This window comes from Eschrichtius robustus, chromosome 8 (genome assembly GCF_028021215.1).
Source record: "Eschrichtius robustus isolate mEscRob2 chromosome 8, mEscRob2.pri, whole genome shotgun sequence".
NCBI lineage: Eukaryota > Metazoa > Chordata > Mammalia > Artiodactyla > Eschrichtiidae > Eschrichtius > Eschrichtius robustus.
The window spans coordinates 18,494,989-18,511,523 of NC_090831.1; the positions used below are offsets into that span (position 1 = coordinate 18,494,989).

The 16,535-nt window shown below is 45.1% G+C and overlaps 1 protein-coding gene across 5 annotated transcripts in view; it reads left to right on the plus strand.

Moving 5' to 3' along the window:
* The first annotated feature begins 8 nt into the window (after positions 1-8).
* ATXN7L1 (ataxin 7 like 1) overlaps positions 9-16,535 on the plus strand; it is a 230,892-nt gene continuing 214,365 nt past the window's right edge. For all 5 annotated transcript variants that reach the window (XM_068550396.1, XM_068550397.1, XM_068550398.1 and 2 more), the window contains exons 1-2: positions 9-205; positions 714-782. In XM_068550396.1, the coding sequence (XP_068406497.1) occupies positions 25-205; positions 714-782 (250 nt within the window). In that variant the 5' untranslated portion in view covers positions 9-24. The remainder of the gene's footprint in view (positions 206-713; positions 783-16,535) is intronic.

The window sequence follows — 16,535 nt, forward strand, 5'->3', positions numbered from 1 at the left end:
ACTCAATGTCGGAACGTTCCGAAGATGACGTCGGAGCGTTCTCGAATCCCGTGTCTCTCGGCTGCTGCTGCCGAAGGAACAGGGAAAAAGCAACAAGAAGGAAGAGCAATGGCGACACTGGATCGCAAAGTGCCCAGTCCGGAGGCGTTTCTGGGCAAACCCTGGTCCTCCTGGATCGACGCCGCCAAATTACACTGCTCCGACAGTAAGAACCCCACCGCCTCCTCCTCCTTTTATTACCCTGTAACCTTTCCGTTCACCTAGAGCCACTGGGAAAAAGTGTGTGTGTGGAGAGAGAGTGGCCCCCGGTGTCCTCCATGCTTCTCCCTCTCTCTAAATAAATACACACAGAGACAGATCATCAATGCACAGAGAGAGGCCCTGCTGCCAGGGCTGTCTGTCTGTCTGTGCCCGCTCCCCGTGGCAGCCCGCGGGGTGGGCTTTCACAGCCCCACGGTGTATCCGTTCAAAAGGCTACTCTGTTGCTGCTTGCATAGTTTTTTTGGTACCTATCTGGGCCAGGTAGATGGAAATACGGACTTGGGAGAAAATGTTGCATTGTCAATTTTTGAAAGATTTTCATATCCAGTATTTATATCGATCTGTTTGCAAATAAACACTCTCCCTCCCCCCCCCCGTTGACTTTGGCTCCCCCCCCCCTTTTTTCTCTTTTTGTCCTTATTTTCTTTTTTCCTTTTCTTTTTCATCTGCAGATGTAGATTTAGAAGAGGCTGGAAAAGAGGGTGGAAAAAGCAGGGAGGTTATGAGGCTTAATAAAGAAGGTAAGTGGAGCTACTGGCATCTTAGTGTTAGCATGTGTGGCAGAATCTTCACAGGATTTCGACTATAATGTGAATTGTTCTGCTGGGTACAGAGTGACTAAGGCTTGTCAAAAATTGAGCACGCCCAGGTGACTACTGCTTCGTGTTAACTTCTTTCAAAGTATAAATACAACTGGGGGGTAGAGGCGGGGAGGTTGTTGACGGCAGAAGTTTCCTGCACTTCAGCTGGAGTCCACGTTTGGACCTTCTGGTGCATATCTGCCATTCGCCTTTGGAGCATCAGTGCCAAATGGTGCGGGGTGGAAATCACTGAAATGAGGAGCGGGGCTCCCTTCCCAAGCACCCCAGCCTTCCTCGTGGGTAAATACACAACAATTTAATGAACCCGATGTGGTCAATCATCCCAGCAGCTACTTCTCCAGTCTCCCCTGAAAGCCATGGTACGTGGCAAACCTTCGCAGCAAGTTACGTTTGGCACACTTTGTGTTTGGTCACAGATTGTTATGTGGTGAGCAGGGTTAGGGGCATCTGTGTGTGCCGCCCCCAGCCGGTCACCCATCTCTGCTTCCCCAGCGTGGAATGGAAATACAGTACCTGAAATGGGACACAGTGAGTAGCTAGGTCATCCCAGACGGAGGCAGGCGAGTGAAGCCACAGCCTACTGGAACTGGGCATCAAACACACATGGTCGTCATAAGTAAATCATAGCCTTTTCGCGTTTGCAAGCCTGCCATATGTAACTCTGACCTGTGGGCTTCACGTGGAGCAACTCCAGAGGCCACTTTCTGCTGAACAAATGGATGGGTTCATTTGAATTGTGATTTCCTAACTGGTGTCTTGTAAACGTGGTTGGCTGAAATTGGGGGTGGGAGGAGGTGCAGGGGGGCAGAAGAGGTTGGCAGGAAGTGTTGAAAGAGTTCAGCCATAACTAGGCCATAGGAGCCTGGCTCATCCAAAATGAATGGAGAAAAGGCTATTAGACACAAAAGAACGGTCCCCCTCATAAACCGCGGTGTCACCCTGGTAGGCAGCTGAAACCTGCTTGGAAAGATGGAACTCATTTTGTGGATCACACCTCAGACAGTCGGTTTTCTGTGCCCAATCATTTCCTGACCATCCAGTGAGAGGAGAATTTGTGCTTCAGAAAAAATGACATGGAGGTTCAAATGCATGCATATTCAAGGACAGTGCTCTAGCGTAATGTTTCTGCTAATTAAGCACTTTGATTGGGAACGAAACCTTATTCTAAAGATGTTTGCTTCTAAATATCTTAGTGTGATCTTGACATGTGTCTTTCGGATGCACAAGGGAATGTCGTCAAGTGGCCTTTTTACAAGTGGCAGCTTACTTGTGCTCAATGTCCATGTGTGTGGAAAGTATCACTGGAGGTTGTTTTTCTTCACAAACTCTTAACATCTTTAAAAGCTTACGGGACTCAGTTATCAGACCGCTGGCAATGAAAAGGTTTCCACGAAAGAAGATGAAGTTGTGAAAACCTTTAAAGTTGAATAAAGGTCATGGTATGGCCCAGAATTGGCACCTCTCAGGCCTGCGTGATAGATTATGACTATAACACACAAAACTCATATTCTGCACCCTTCTCTGGGCTTCTGTTTCAAAAAACTCTCATTCTCAGATTCTCTTTGCCTCACGAGAAATAGATTCTATTAAGGAAAAAAAAAAATGTAAAGCTCTCCTTTCCTCAGAAGTCACAAGTGGTACATCCTGCTTATTATATCCTTTTCCTGTAAAGGTACAAAGATTTAGCTCCTAATGATATGCATTTGCATTAAGGACCCCCACTGTTCAGTGTAACATGCAATTGCTGAGTTCACCAAATAGCCATGGATGGGCTGAAATCTCTTTGTTCGTGGGCCTGGTGGAGCAGGTCTGGGTTAGCAATTCCTGAGTTCTTCCTGGCATGTGCACACAGTTTTCTTTATGGATAGCGTATAGAGGTATGAACTATATATCTCTTCCCCATGGTGAGGAGTTTAAAGGTTGAGCTGAGACTTGGTGTCAGGGTGTTCGGTTGCCAAAGTCCCCAGAAACACTGGTTGCCTTAGTCTTGCTGTTGGCCGTCTTGTTGGAGTCGTCGTGTGGGAGGTCTCAGGATGAATATGTGGTTGTGGATGGATCTCTGCAGGGCAAAACGTGGCCTAGGTGTTTCTCCGTATGTGAGCATACATAGACTGACCAGGATGTCATCAATAGTAAGCAGGTCTTGAGATTTGTGCTTTAATAGCAATGAATAGATAAAGTTTAGGAATTCCAATTAAGAAATGAAGGTATATGACCCAGATTTTGATATGTTTTTTTTTTATTGTGGTAAAATAAACATAACATAAAATTTTCCATTTTAACCATTTTAAAGTCTACAATTCAGTGATACTAAGTACATTCACAGTGTTGTACAACCCTCAGCACTATCCATTTCCTGAACTTTTTCATCATCTCAACCAGGAACCCTGTCTCCATTGTATAACAATTTCCCAGTCCCCCTCCCCCAGGGCCGAGCCCTGGAAACCTCTATTCTACTTTCTGTCTCTATGAAGTTGCCTATTCTAGATACTATATATTTGCAATATGTGTCCCTTTGTGTCCAACTTCTTTCACTTAGCATCATGTTTTCATTATTCATCCGTGTGGCAGTGGGTATCAGAATTTCATTCCTTTTTATGACTGAATAATATTCCATTGTATGTACATGCCATGTTTTGTTTATCCGTCGTCTGTTGATGGACATTTGGCTTGTTTCCACCTTTTGACTATCGTGAATAATGCTGCTGTGAACATTGTGATATGATATTTTTTATAGACTAAGCTCAGGGAACAAAATTAGGCTGGGAAAGTGAAAAAATAATCATTTTACCTTCTGCCTCCATCTGGCCACAGCTTCAGAAGATACAGGAAGGACTTGCAGACTTTTGAACAACCTGATTATTGTAAGATAATTCCTTCTGCGTTTCTTGAACCTTTTTCTACTCCAATTCTCCACCTTTATCAGTATGAAATGTTAACTGAATGCTTTGAAATTTCTGTAGTAAAGTTTTCACATTCATGTTATTATTTTGTCCAAAGTTAGCTAAAATTACGGTCAAGAGGAATTTGGCAAATACTTTTGAACCTTGCCAGGTCATCACCTGGGTTCAGAAGGTGTTGTTAATTCCGTGCTTGTGTGTGGTCATGTGGGGTTATATTGAGGGCAGCCTGAAGCGGTGAAGGGAGCAGGAGAGAGGACTTTAAGTCCACTTCCTAATCCCGTATATGACCTTGGGAACATCACTTCCCTTGTCTGGGCCTGTTTTCTTTCTTGTAAAGCAAGGGAGTGGATTAAAAGTCTCCTGAGGTCCCTTTGAGACCTCTGAACCTAAGTTTCTCTGTTGAATGTACCTACATTTGAGATGCAGTCATCCTAGACAGGCTGTTTTTTGAAGAAACTTAAAAAAAAAAAAAAAAGCAAACCCTCACATTAAAAATATCTTACACTACTACATCCTGGGTTTATTTTCTCCTTTTATAATCTCTTGGTGACAAACCTCACTGCATCTCGTACACAAGCATATTGTGCTGCAAATAGTTTGTGAATCGTATGTGGCCTTTAGGACTCTGAGAAAACTGAGGGTCTTAGTCCAAAGCCCAGGGGGATGTGTTCCCCATAGTGGAGAGGGGGTTGACCTCAGTCAGCTTGGATCCATCAAGCACTGCGATTTCCTAAGAGGAGGGGTCCCAGAAACCTGATCAGCCTAATCTAATATGTGAGCTGCCATTATGATAGAAAATTCCAAGGAAGGCCATTCATCTAGCTAACCTTTTAAAATAATTTTCTCACTCCAGCTTCCTAGATTTATTGGAAGACTTTTTTCAAGCTATTTGGGGAAAAGCTCTGTGATTTAGAAAGATGTCTCCCTTTTCTAATTGCCTCACCTGAACTTTTTTTTTTGAAGAACGGTCAATTCATAAATAAGGACCAGGTGCTTATAGCTCGTAAGAGTCCTGGACTATACAAGTTCGGAGATAATAACAGGGTTGTGGTGAGGATTTACTGAGATAATACAAAGGGCTTAGCACAAAGTAAGCGCTTAATGAATACGTGCCTTTATTATTTTTTAGATGTTATTAGGATTATCATCATCATGTATTAATGAAGCTAGTTCTAGAAAATTTTATTATTATAACTAACGAGGATTTTTAACTAATCAGTGATGAACAGAAAAGATATACTCAATCAGAAATTTCATTTTTAGAGTAAACCATGTTATAATTTTATAAAGCTAAGGATTTTTTAAAAACTGATTTCTGTGCTATCCATGCTTTTAATGGAGTACAGCTGATATGTAGTCGTTGATAACTTTTATCAAGAGCTAGAGAGAAATACTTTGGCATTTTGGGGCTTATGGCTGAGAAAGGTTTACAAAGTTCTTTCTGGGGACCAGGAGGTCCAAAAAATAATTTTTAAAATAATCGATCAGTTGTTTAATCTGATCAGTGAAGATAGAAAGTCCTCAATGGATCATTGTTTGGGTCTTTTGGAAGCCTACCCTCATTACTTCGGGCATTTGTCTGTGTGTCAGTGTTCCCAGGTGTTTCGATTTGATGTAGGTAAACTTGTGGAACGCTTCCAATTTGAAAACTGTTCAGGGGCCAGTAAGATCTTGCTGTGACTGTGAGAGTTTGCTGTTCTCCTGAGACGCTGGTGGAGTCAGGCTGGACCACAGGAGGAAGCACGGAACATGGGAATGTGTTCAACTCAAGGCTAGGAGTCTTGCGTTTATGGCTGGATGGGAGCAAATCGGAGAAAAGATGGCAACTGACCTGGTAAGAATGGAGGGTTCTTAGAATCCAAGCCAGGGAAGCCAGCGACAATTGGTGGTGATTTCTAGTAAACTGTGGACAGTTCCCCTTTTTCATCATACAGACAACTCCATTATCTATGCTAATAGGTGATAGGAAGACACCAAGTCCACAGATTATATCGATAAACCTCATCTTCGCCATTCATTTCAACTTCTTTCTCCATTAAGCCTACCTTCCTCCCCTTTTGCTAATGAGCAGCAACATTTGTTCACTTTGGCGCTTCGTTATCATCTCTCTTCTTTTGCCCAGTGCTTGGGATGAAAGGACATGAGAGACAGAGTGGCCTCAAGGTGGTAGGGAGGAAAGATGAAAAGGAGGAGAAGGGCTTGGAGAATGAATCAGCTTCACAGCTGCATCCAGCCGATGGAGGAGGGGGAGTGCCAGAACCAAGACAGCAAAGCCGAGGGAGGGGATTTCCAGCACCATCTAGTTTTGAAAATACAAAGCCTCTAAAATGACTATCTCTTTATATATACAAGTATTTGCATGTGCCTGGGTTCGCATGTGGAGAAAATGTGGCTCTGGCTCCTTCCAGAAGGCACAGTTACCCTGTGCTGGGTACTTATCATATTGTCAGTCTACAAGAATGATGCTTTTATCTCTGGAAGATGTAGACTATTTCCCTCTCTCTCTTTCTATCTCATTTAAATGCTTCTTATTTTTTTAAAATTAATGTTCACGTGTTACAAAGTTGAGAAGGGTATGCAGTGAAAAGAAAGTCTCCCTTTTACCCTTGTCCCCAGTTGCTTGTGTATCTTTCCCAAGATAGTCTATGTGCATTCAAGTAGATACATAGTTTTTCCTGCCTGCTTTCCCCACATGGCTGATAGCATCCTATAAGTATTGCCTAGTGTCTTGCCCTTTCCATTTATCTTAGGGAGTGGTCCACATCAGTTCATGAGGAGCTACTGCAGTGTCTTTTTGGTGCCTGCTTAGTGGGAGGATGGTTTAAGCCTCTGGGTGTCTTGCTTAGTTTTTAATATAACCTCCTGCTTTCTTGGCCTCCGTCGTGCATTTGAGACTGACAGTGGGACAGCACTGGGCTAGGCCTTGGGGGACAGCAGTGAAAAAGCTCAGCCCTTGCATTGTGGCGCTCGCATCCTAGCAGCCAAGGCAGACATTAAGAAAGTCGTGGCGACTGTGGTGAGTGTTCTGAAAGGGAAAATTGGGGTACTGTTGGAAAGCATGACAGGGGGCCTCATTTAGGTTAGGGGATCAGTGAACGCCTCCCTGAGGAAATCTTATTTATGCCACAACCTGGAGAATGAATGGAAGTTATCCATATGCAGGGCTGGGTGGGACGGAGTTAAAGGAAACAACATGTGTGCAGGCCCAAAGTGAGAGAATATAGAATGTTCTAGAAACTAAAAAGTCTGTTGCTGGCGTGACGATAGCAAAGCAGAGAGTGGTCTAAAGTTTCTCAGCAGGAACACTACTTCTTTGTGGTGGGGGACTGTCCTGTGTGTTGCAGAATGTTTCACAGCATCCCTGGCCTCTATCACTAGATTCCAGTGACACCTACCCCTCCCTTGAATTGAAAACACCAAAAATGTCTCCAGACATTGCCCAAGGTCCTGGGGATGGGATGGCGGAGTACCAAGTCACCCTGATAGAGAATCACCGGTGTAAGGTGAGGCTGGAAAGGTAAGAACACAAGAAAAATAGACTCAGCAATATTCTGCTACCATCTTTCCATGTCTTAGGCCTAAGTTCCCGGTGAGGCGGCCTAAGTTCCCGGTGAGGCAGCCTTACTGAATACTTAGCAGGCAAGCGTGGAGCTGTGACTGTCCCCCACACGGTGCGACCTTTGGGAGCATCTAAAGAGAGAAGACTCCATCCCTCCCAGAGTTCTCCCCCAAAGGTTTCCGAGACGACCCCTCCAAACCTTTGCGTCCATTCTGTAGTAAACGGTGATGGCACTGAGATTCAGGTTCTAATTCTGGGTGGCCCAGCCCTCCCTCACTGCAGGTGGAGGAGACCCCAGGGCGCCGATTCAGATAATGGCGGCATTTATTGTACGGGGGTCCCTGATGTCAAAAGCGTCACGGTGAAGCATTAAGGATTTCAGTTTATATTTAAAGTCAGGCTGGAAATACAACTGGCGTTCTGTGCAGTTGATTACCCGTGGGATTTGTCTGAAATGGGGATCCACATGATGGAGAGCAAAGCGGCTGGTTTCAGGATTTCCACATTAAGGATTAGAAAATAGGAAGGGCAGAGGAGGATTGGATTCCTAAGGGCTCTGGCCCATGTGCCAAGTGGTCTGTGGCATTATTTAGGCCTGGAAGGCCATGTTCACTCTAGCCAGTGGCTCACAGAGGCCTGCTGTCTCCGCTTCAGAAGTGATTTAGGGAAGTTAGGCAGATTTGGGTTTTGCCTGGCTTTCTGTGTACATCATGTTTATATCCTTTGGGCTAAGCTTTCATTCATGACGCTTTGTTTCATTCATGACATCCTTTGGAAGTAGACATAAAATGGTAGCAGCAGACACAGGGAGACCCTGTCCTAATCAAATCCCTTTTATCCAAGGACTCCATCCTCTGAGGTGGCCCAGTGTTCATGTCTGGAAACTAGGATCATTTAGTGACTGCAATAGAAGTGACATTACCAAGGTGGTGACATAAGTCATTCCCGACTTTGCCCCTCCTCACAAGAACAACTACCAACTATTCATGGACAAGACACCACTGGAGAAAATCCTAGAGCACAGGGGTGAGGCTGAAGCACACCCCTGCGCCACAGAGAGCAAGACAGATGGCTTTAGAAGGGTCAGAGGAGCAGCTACACGTGACTGGGTGCCCCTCCCCCAGGCCAGCAGCACCTTGAGGAGAGGCTGCCCCTCTCCTTGCAGGGACATCCACACCCACCCCCCCAGTGTTGTGGGTCACTTCTTGGGAGCCCCGACGCCAGTCTTGCCTCGCGGGGACCATGGGGTAATCTCCAGGGCTTGACCACTGGGAGTCCAATCGTGACCGCAGCAATCAAAGGTAGCTCTGATGGAGAGGGAGAGGGTTGGCCAGTGGGTTGACCTTTTTCCGAATTGTAGAAACTGAATGTCAAGGACTGACTTCTGTGTGTCTCTCTCTCCTAAAATTCCTGGTGCGATGTTGTGCAGAGGTTGGGCTCCCAGCTAATGCTGGTTGGCTGGCTCTCTCTTACTCTCTCCTGTGGCAGAGCTCAGGTTGGCCACATCAGCCAAATGGACTTGGATTTGGACCCTGAGGCACTTGAACTAATGATGAGAGCCTAGGAAAGCACTTCCTGCCAGTGAGCTGAGGCCGAGGACCTTTACCATGCCAGGGTTAGACTTGGCTACGCAGTTGCCTCTAAGTCAAGCTGGAATTCCACTGTGGGGAAAGCTTGTGTTTTTATGCGGATGCTTTATCTTTGTACCTATGGTTTCATAACACAATTCTGCTTGCCAGTTTCAGGGATCAGGTGCTTAAAGAAAAAAGGAAACCAAGTAAATACTCTCTAGGGCAGGACAGAGTAACATCAGGAAGATAAAAGTGACGCAGTGACGGGCTCCTTGAACATAGAAGCAGTTATCAGTGTACCTGTTCTGTGACGCCAGTTGTGGTTCTCTGAACATTAACAGTTCAAGGACACCTTTGGCCGGGGGATGGTGGGAGCAGGGGAGCTCTGTGACCCTGCCGCAATACACCAATAGGTCATGGAGTCCTGGGTTGGGGGTGGAGAGACAGGACATCCAAGCTGATGACACTAACCAGGGTATGGAAGATGGTTGAGACACTTTCCTAGTTTGGTCGTATCAGACCTAGCTCTTTTTCAGAGCATAGTGGCCACAAAAAGACAAATACGATATGATTTCACTTATATGAGGTTCCTGGAGGAGTTATATTCATTGAGACGGAGAGTAGAATGGGGGTTGCCAGCGACTGGGGGAGGGGGGAAGTGGAGAATTTGTGTTTAATGGGTACAGAGTTCCAGCTGGGAAAGATGAAAAAGTTCTGGAGGTAGATGGTGGTGACAGTGAACTGAACATGTAAAAATGGCTAAAACGGTAAATTTTATGTTATGTATATTTTATCACAGAAGTGCATTGGCACTGCAGACTTAGAAGCTGCCTGGAGCATTATTTAAATCTGGACTCAGCCACTTAGTAGCTGTGTAGTAAGATAACTTTTCTGAGCCTCCATTTCCTCATTTTCAGAATAGGAATAATAGCAGCTCTCAGGGTTGATGTGAAAACACATGAGATACTATGTGGCATACAGTAGGTACTCAATAATGTAAGCTTCTCTTACGATGACTGTCACTTTTACCAGGCACTTGGGTCCTCTTCCTTGCCTTAGCCGAGCTGCCGCTTCCAGGGGACAGACGGCATCCTTACTGCTCCAGGAGTGTGCCTTGACTCACTAGGCATCTTTGGTCCATATTTTGTCCCTCATGCTTTAAGGATGCCGGGAATAAAAACAAGAAGAGTTGGACCCATGTCCCTATGCTGTGAGTTTTCAAGGGCAAGTCAGTTTCAGTTTTTCCAAAGTGTGGTCATTTGGGGGACCCTGTGTTGAAATCACCTAGGTACTTAGCATCCCAGGCTGCGGTGACACTGAATCAGAAGCACTCAGAGTGGAAGACAAGAATGTGCATTTTAACAGGCTCCCTAGGTGGCTCTGATGTTTACTGAACTTTGGTTACAGGAAGTGGCTCTCCACCCTGCCCACCTTGGGAATCCTTTGTGAAGCTCTTTAAAGGCCGAGGCACCAGGACCACTCCCAGACACTTGGATTCCGTAGGTCCAGTTTAAGGGGTTCTGGGGAGCTGCTTATATGTTTTTAAAAATTTCTTCTTCTTCTTCTTATTTTTATTATTATTATGTGTTTTTAAAAATAGCAATCCTAGCTGCCGTTTACTGGGCATTGAGTAGGTGCCAGACATAGAGCTAAATGTGCATTTTTCTCATTTAACCCTCATGACACTCTGTAAGGCAATTCCTGTATCAACCTCATTTTAGAGATTAGGAAACTGAGGCTCAGCGAGGTTAAGTGATTTACCCAAGGTGATATAGCAGGGAAGGAGAAGAGCTGGGACTTGAACCCAGAGGCAGGCTGATTCCAGAGGCAGTACTCTTAAGCACCGTGTCATAATGTTGCCCTAGGAGCAGGGCTAGGCCTAAGGTGAGGTCGGCGGGGCACCCAGAACACACATTTAAAGATGCACACACAGGCTCCTGCAAATGCAGAGCGAGGGCCTCCTTAAATGCTGCACCCTGAGCGCCTCACTCACCTCACCCAGCCCTGCCTCAAAGAGCATATTCTTTAAGCAACATGGTTATAGTTTTCTTCCCCCTCATGTGTGTAAGCCTGTGGCCTGCTGGTGGGGCCCCAGGTCTCCCCCTCAGTGAAATGCTTTCTCATCCCAAGGCCCCAGCGCTGGGGCCTCTGTGGTCAGAGCCCTGGCCTCAGGGAAATCTCAGGAGCTGACTTAAACTGTTCCTTTTTGGGAGAAGGTGTTAGCAGAGATGGTTGCCAAGCAACTCCAGGGGCATCTATCTACAGTGATGATTTCTCTTTTTTTTCCCCTTTTTGAACATCTTCTAGGCCGCTTTTTAGTTTCCCTCTTGGCAGTGGGATTGTTAGTGATTTCATGAAGGGTGTGCTCCTTTGGATGATGGAACGGAGATTCCTTTTCAGTACCCTCCAGTTAGAGGTGACCTATTGATGGGCAATACGCCTGCTAAGTGGGTGTGAAAGACCTTTGCCTTCTTCAGCCACAGAGATACCCTAGTGACTGGCTCTGAGGGGCAGTGACAAAGAAGAGTCTGTGACTGGACTTGCTGAGAGAGGCACAGAATGCATCTCCCACGTGAGGATAGGGCGACGTGGTGATGTTCAGGTCCGTGACTCTGGATTTCACCTACTCCCCATTAACTAGGGTACTTAGCATTTTGTACGTGGGGACCTGGCTGATCCTCAAGGAACTGGATGAAGATCTCCCTCTCTCTCTCCCCCTCTCTCTCTCCCGCTCTCTCTCTCTCTCTCTCTCTCTCTCTCTCCCCCTCTCCCCGCCTCTCCCTCTCTCTCTCTCTCAGTGGTTTTAGAGACCAGAGGAGCCCTCGACATGTGTTTCCTCTTCAGCGCCGTCCCTCCTACTCAGTTCCCTCATCAGTGTGGGGTTTCAGGTGACCTTTGATGGGCCCTAGTCACTTGGTCTGCTGGCCGGTGTTTTGATCCTCCTGAAGAGGCCCAGAGCTCGTGGGCTGGAACACCTTTCCCACGTGACGGAATCTGCCGCAGACTGTCCGGAAGAAAGGGGAGCATTGGGAAAGTGAAACCGGTCACGTTTGGGTGAGGTTGGCTCCATTCGGCCCACCCACCAATGACAGCCCTGTAAGCCTCGTCCCCAGACTCCAGGCTTCTGTTCCTTGGCACTACGCCCTTGACCTTGACCGTTGTGTCCTTCCTCACCGTCTTTTGCAGAAGCAGGGCAAATGGACTCAAATGAGTCCTGCCACTTTCAGAGGCTCAGACCAAACACGTAATGGCAGAAGACCTTTGAAAAGAGAGATGGCTCTGTTTTGTGCAAACCCAATATAGAATAATCCAGCCTTGGACCGATTAGGGGGCTGTTTGCTTTCCAAACGAAATTATTGGGGATTTCATTAGATAGTAGACTGCCCTTGAGCTTTTTGAACACCTTATTTTCTTTTCCAAAGTTTCGGTGATGCCCACTTTTATGCCTCTCCTGCCAGCCCCTCCCAGCTCCCCCCTTCCCTCCAGGGTTTGCTCTGTGGCAGCCCACCCTTCTCCTTGCTCACCCCTCTGGCATACTGCATTGGACAGCCCCTCACAGGTATCCCTACTGCACCCCCAGACCCCCCAGACCCAGCGCAAGTGCAGAGCCTTCTTTGTATCTTCCCTTAGCTGCTAGCTCGAGAGAGACCCTCCCTCCCTCCCTCCTCCCCTCCCTCCCTCCCTCCCTCCTCCCCTCCCCCTCTCCCCGTAGGAGCAGTCCTCTGCCTCTCTCCCATCCCTCCTGGCCCTGAGCCCCCATCCCAGGCTAGCCCGCCTCATAGCCAACCTAGGTTTTTATAATAGCTGCTTAATTGGCCTCCCTGTCTCCGTCTTCCCAGCATACCAATTCAAAATTAATCGCCCGAAAAGTCACATTTTATCAGGTTGTTCCTGGAGTGAAAACCCATCATCACTTCCCCACTGACCACAGTTAACGCAGTGTTCCAGGTCCCCTGTGCCTCAGTCCCTTCAAATCCTGACAGGCGGTTTGCCCCTTACGAGCCCCGTGCCCGTCTTTGGTCTTTGCCTTCCTCTCGTTCTGCGGGGCCCAAGCCCCAAACCCTCTGCGGGAGCTTCCCCAGCTTCTCAGGCTGCACAGCCCGTACCTCCTGTGGACCCCGTGCTGCTGGCCGTACCCATCATGCACTTCAGCCCCTACATCGTACACTTCCTGGCCATTCCATTGGTCACCTGATGTATTATTTTCACAACTGCGTTATAATCTTGTGGATTTAGGGGGAAGGGAGGAGGGACCACATCATCCCTTTTTCTTTCCTGAGTTATTTTCAACTAATAAGAGTGTTACAATTCAGCTAGACATCCAGTTTGGTTTTCAGGTACGTGTCTTGCGAGACCTGTATTTTTATTTCTTTTTTTTTTTCTTTTTAATGTGGTAAAATACAAATAACACAAAATTTACCGTCTTAACCCTTTTTAAGGCTACAGTTCAGGAGTGTTAAGTACATTTACATTGTCGTGCAACTAATCTCCAGAACTCTTTTCATCTCGTAAAACTGAAACTCTATATCCTCTAAACAACTGTACACTTATATTTTCGTTTTTAAAAGCAGTCTGGAGATGACCTGTGAGTTTCTTTGATTTAGCACCTGATTTTTTGAAGTTGTTGAGATTCTAAGAACTGGCGGGCCTCCTGAAGTTTCTGTTCAGGTGACTATTTGGAGCCACGATGCAAAAAGGCCCTGTTCAGCGTAGGGTGTTGCAGCCCCGGGATCCTCCGTGAGTTCCTACATCAGTGGTGAAGATGCAGTGCAAAAGCACTGTAGTTTGGGCCCAGCGTCACAGACACCTTTGAGCAGCCTGAAGTTTCTCGGTTCGGATTTGCTGATAAACCCAACCCCCTGCAGCCTGGTTTCTTTTTTGTCCCACCATCTTAATGTTAAAATTAAAAATTTTTCCATGCATAAAAAAAGTTGAAATAGTAGTACCACGGTCATTCATATATGCAACTCCTTAGAGTTAAAAATCAGTTCACATTTTATCTGATTTCTTATAAAGATATATATTTCTGTATCCTTTGAAGATCCGTTGTAGACATCATGCCACTTCACCTCTAAATATTTATCATTTTGACACATCTTGATTGTGTAACCTTGAGCTACTCACTGAAGTTCTCAGAGCCTCACCTTATATAAATATGTATGTGTGTTTTTGCTGAACCATTTGGAAGTAAGTCACAGACAGCATAACACTTCACCTCTAAATACTCCAGCATGCATCTCCTAAAAATAAAAGCATTCTCCAACATAATCATAATCATAATACCAGTATCACACTTAGAAAACTAGTGGTAATCCCCTAATAGCATCTACTATTCAGTTTGTATTCAAATACAAAAAGTTTATAGCTTCAAAAAGTTTATAGCTGCTTTTTTCCGTAGATGTTTTTTAAATATGTATCCAGGATCCCATCAAGGTTCATGCATTACATTTGGTTTTTATGTCTGTTTAGCCACTTTAAATCTAGAAGAGTGCCCCCATGGATGTGTGTGTATATATGTACAGATATACACAATATATGCATATGTATATGTTTCTGTATATACATATATAAAACATTGCTGTTTAAATTGCTTCCCATTCTGATCTGTCTGATCACTTCCTCGTGGTGTCATTTACCTTCTTCATACTGGAAGTTAAGAGCTAAAGTCTCAGATTCAGGCTCGACGTTTTGGAAAGAATACGTCCAGGTGATTCTGAGGGCTTCGTTAAACATCTCATCAGGGGCACATGATGTCAGGGGTCCCATTATTAGGTATTGATCACTTGGAAAGGTGGTGACCACCTCTCTACTGCAAAGATATGTTTTCCTTCTGCAATTAGCACGCCATTCTGTGGGTGATGCTCTGGCACCAAGTGAGAACCCTGTTCCCCAAAAAGAAATCTCTTGGAATCATCTTAGCCTCCACTGATGGTCCTTGCTGGATCAGTTATTTCTTTGGGGGTCATGGAATGGTCATTTCCAAATTCTGTCATTCTGGGAATTTCCTGGCAGTCCAACAGTTAGGACTCCTTGCTTTCACTGCCGAGGGCGCAGGTTCAATCCCTGGTTGGGGAACTAAGACCCCGCAAGCCACGTGGTGCAGCCAAAAAAAAAAAAAGAAAGTTCTGTCATTCTGATCTACATTTACTGGCTGGCATTCATCTACAAAGACCTCTTTCTCATCAACAGGGATGAACTATTAAGTTCCTCCTGAAAAGGCAGAGTTAACATTTTCCCCTCTAATTACCAATTTTCAGAGTAAAGAGTTGAACACCCATGGTTTGAGCTAGGGAGGGCGAGGGTGAAGACTGGGCATATTTCAATAAGATGCGTGTATAGTGTGAAAACCCATTAATCAATGGGAAATTCTAGATAGCTAGAGTGAGATTTGTATGCAGAGCTCGGAAGTAAAGTATGACCACATCTTGGTTGGTAGAGTATGAGTTTAAAAACATTGAGAAACGTTTTCCCACAGGCTCAAGTGACCCTCTTCTTTAATTTGGGGAAGGAAGAAGATAATTACACTTAAAATAACCGCTCTCCCATCTTCCAGCAGGAGCCCAGCATTTAGCCTGGGTCCGGTGAACTGCTGAAGTTAATGTTTGCAGAATGAGTGAATGAATGAATGAATGAATGACTGCTTCATCATGGATGGCTAGGACTTGAACTAGGCCTAATGAGGGCTGTGAGTTGCCCCAGAAAGTCGCTTTTGGAAAAAGGAGTTAGGGTGAGTCCTGGATGTGCCATGAGTACTGAAGAGAAACAGTTTGTAATATATTCCAGTGGCACACCTACTCGATACTCCCAACACAATTTAGTTTTTTATGGTGTTTTGAGGAAACAGGTGCCTTTTTTGTCTGGTAATGTTTGTTGCTGTCTCTGTTCATTGTACTGGGAGGAGGGTCAGTGTCTCTCCCTCTTTCACACCCACACACATTTTTAGGTCTTAATGCTCTGGAAGTTAATCTGGAAGTTCTTTTCTATCACAATCAATGTTGTGCTAGTAAATGCTTAACAACCCGCTCTCTAAACAAATTTGCGCATGTACGTGTATAGGTTTATTATACATTTTACTGATAAAAAGCTGTTTAGCATACAATTTATAAATCATTCAATATTTAATACTCTTTATGGTAAATTTCATATCATCAGTTGATTCTCGCAGAAATCTTTTGTTGATTTTTGCCAAATTCTTATGCCCCCGGCTGAGCTAAGGTCGAAATTGACAAACAAGTGTCCATCTGACATAAGTGCTGGTTGATATTTTCATTTAAGTCCGTGGGGAAGATGAAAGTGAAAGAACAAAGATGTATGTGGGAACTTTGCTTGATTGTTGGTGACAAGAGTGACTTCCTTGATGAATTGGATAATAGTTCTCAAGTACTGCCAAGAGAATATGGCCTCACTTTTGTGTGTTCTTCAAATACAGCTATCGACATGATATACTTTTTTTTCTTTTTTTTTAAATTGGAGTATAGCTGATTTACAATGTTGTGTTAATTACTGCTGTACAGCAAAGTGACTCAGTTATACATATATATGCATTCGTTTTCATATTGTTTTTCATTATGGTTTATCACAGGATAGTGACTATAGTTCCCTGTGCTATATAGTAGGACCTTGTTGTTCACCCGTTCTA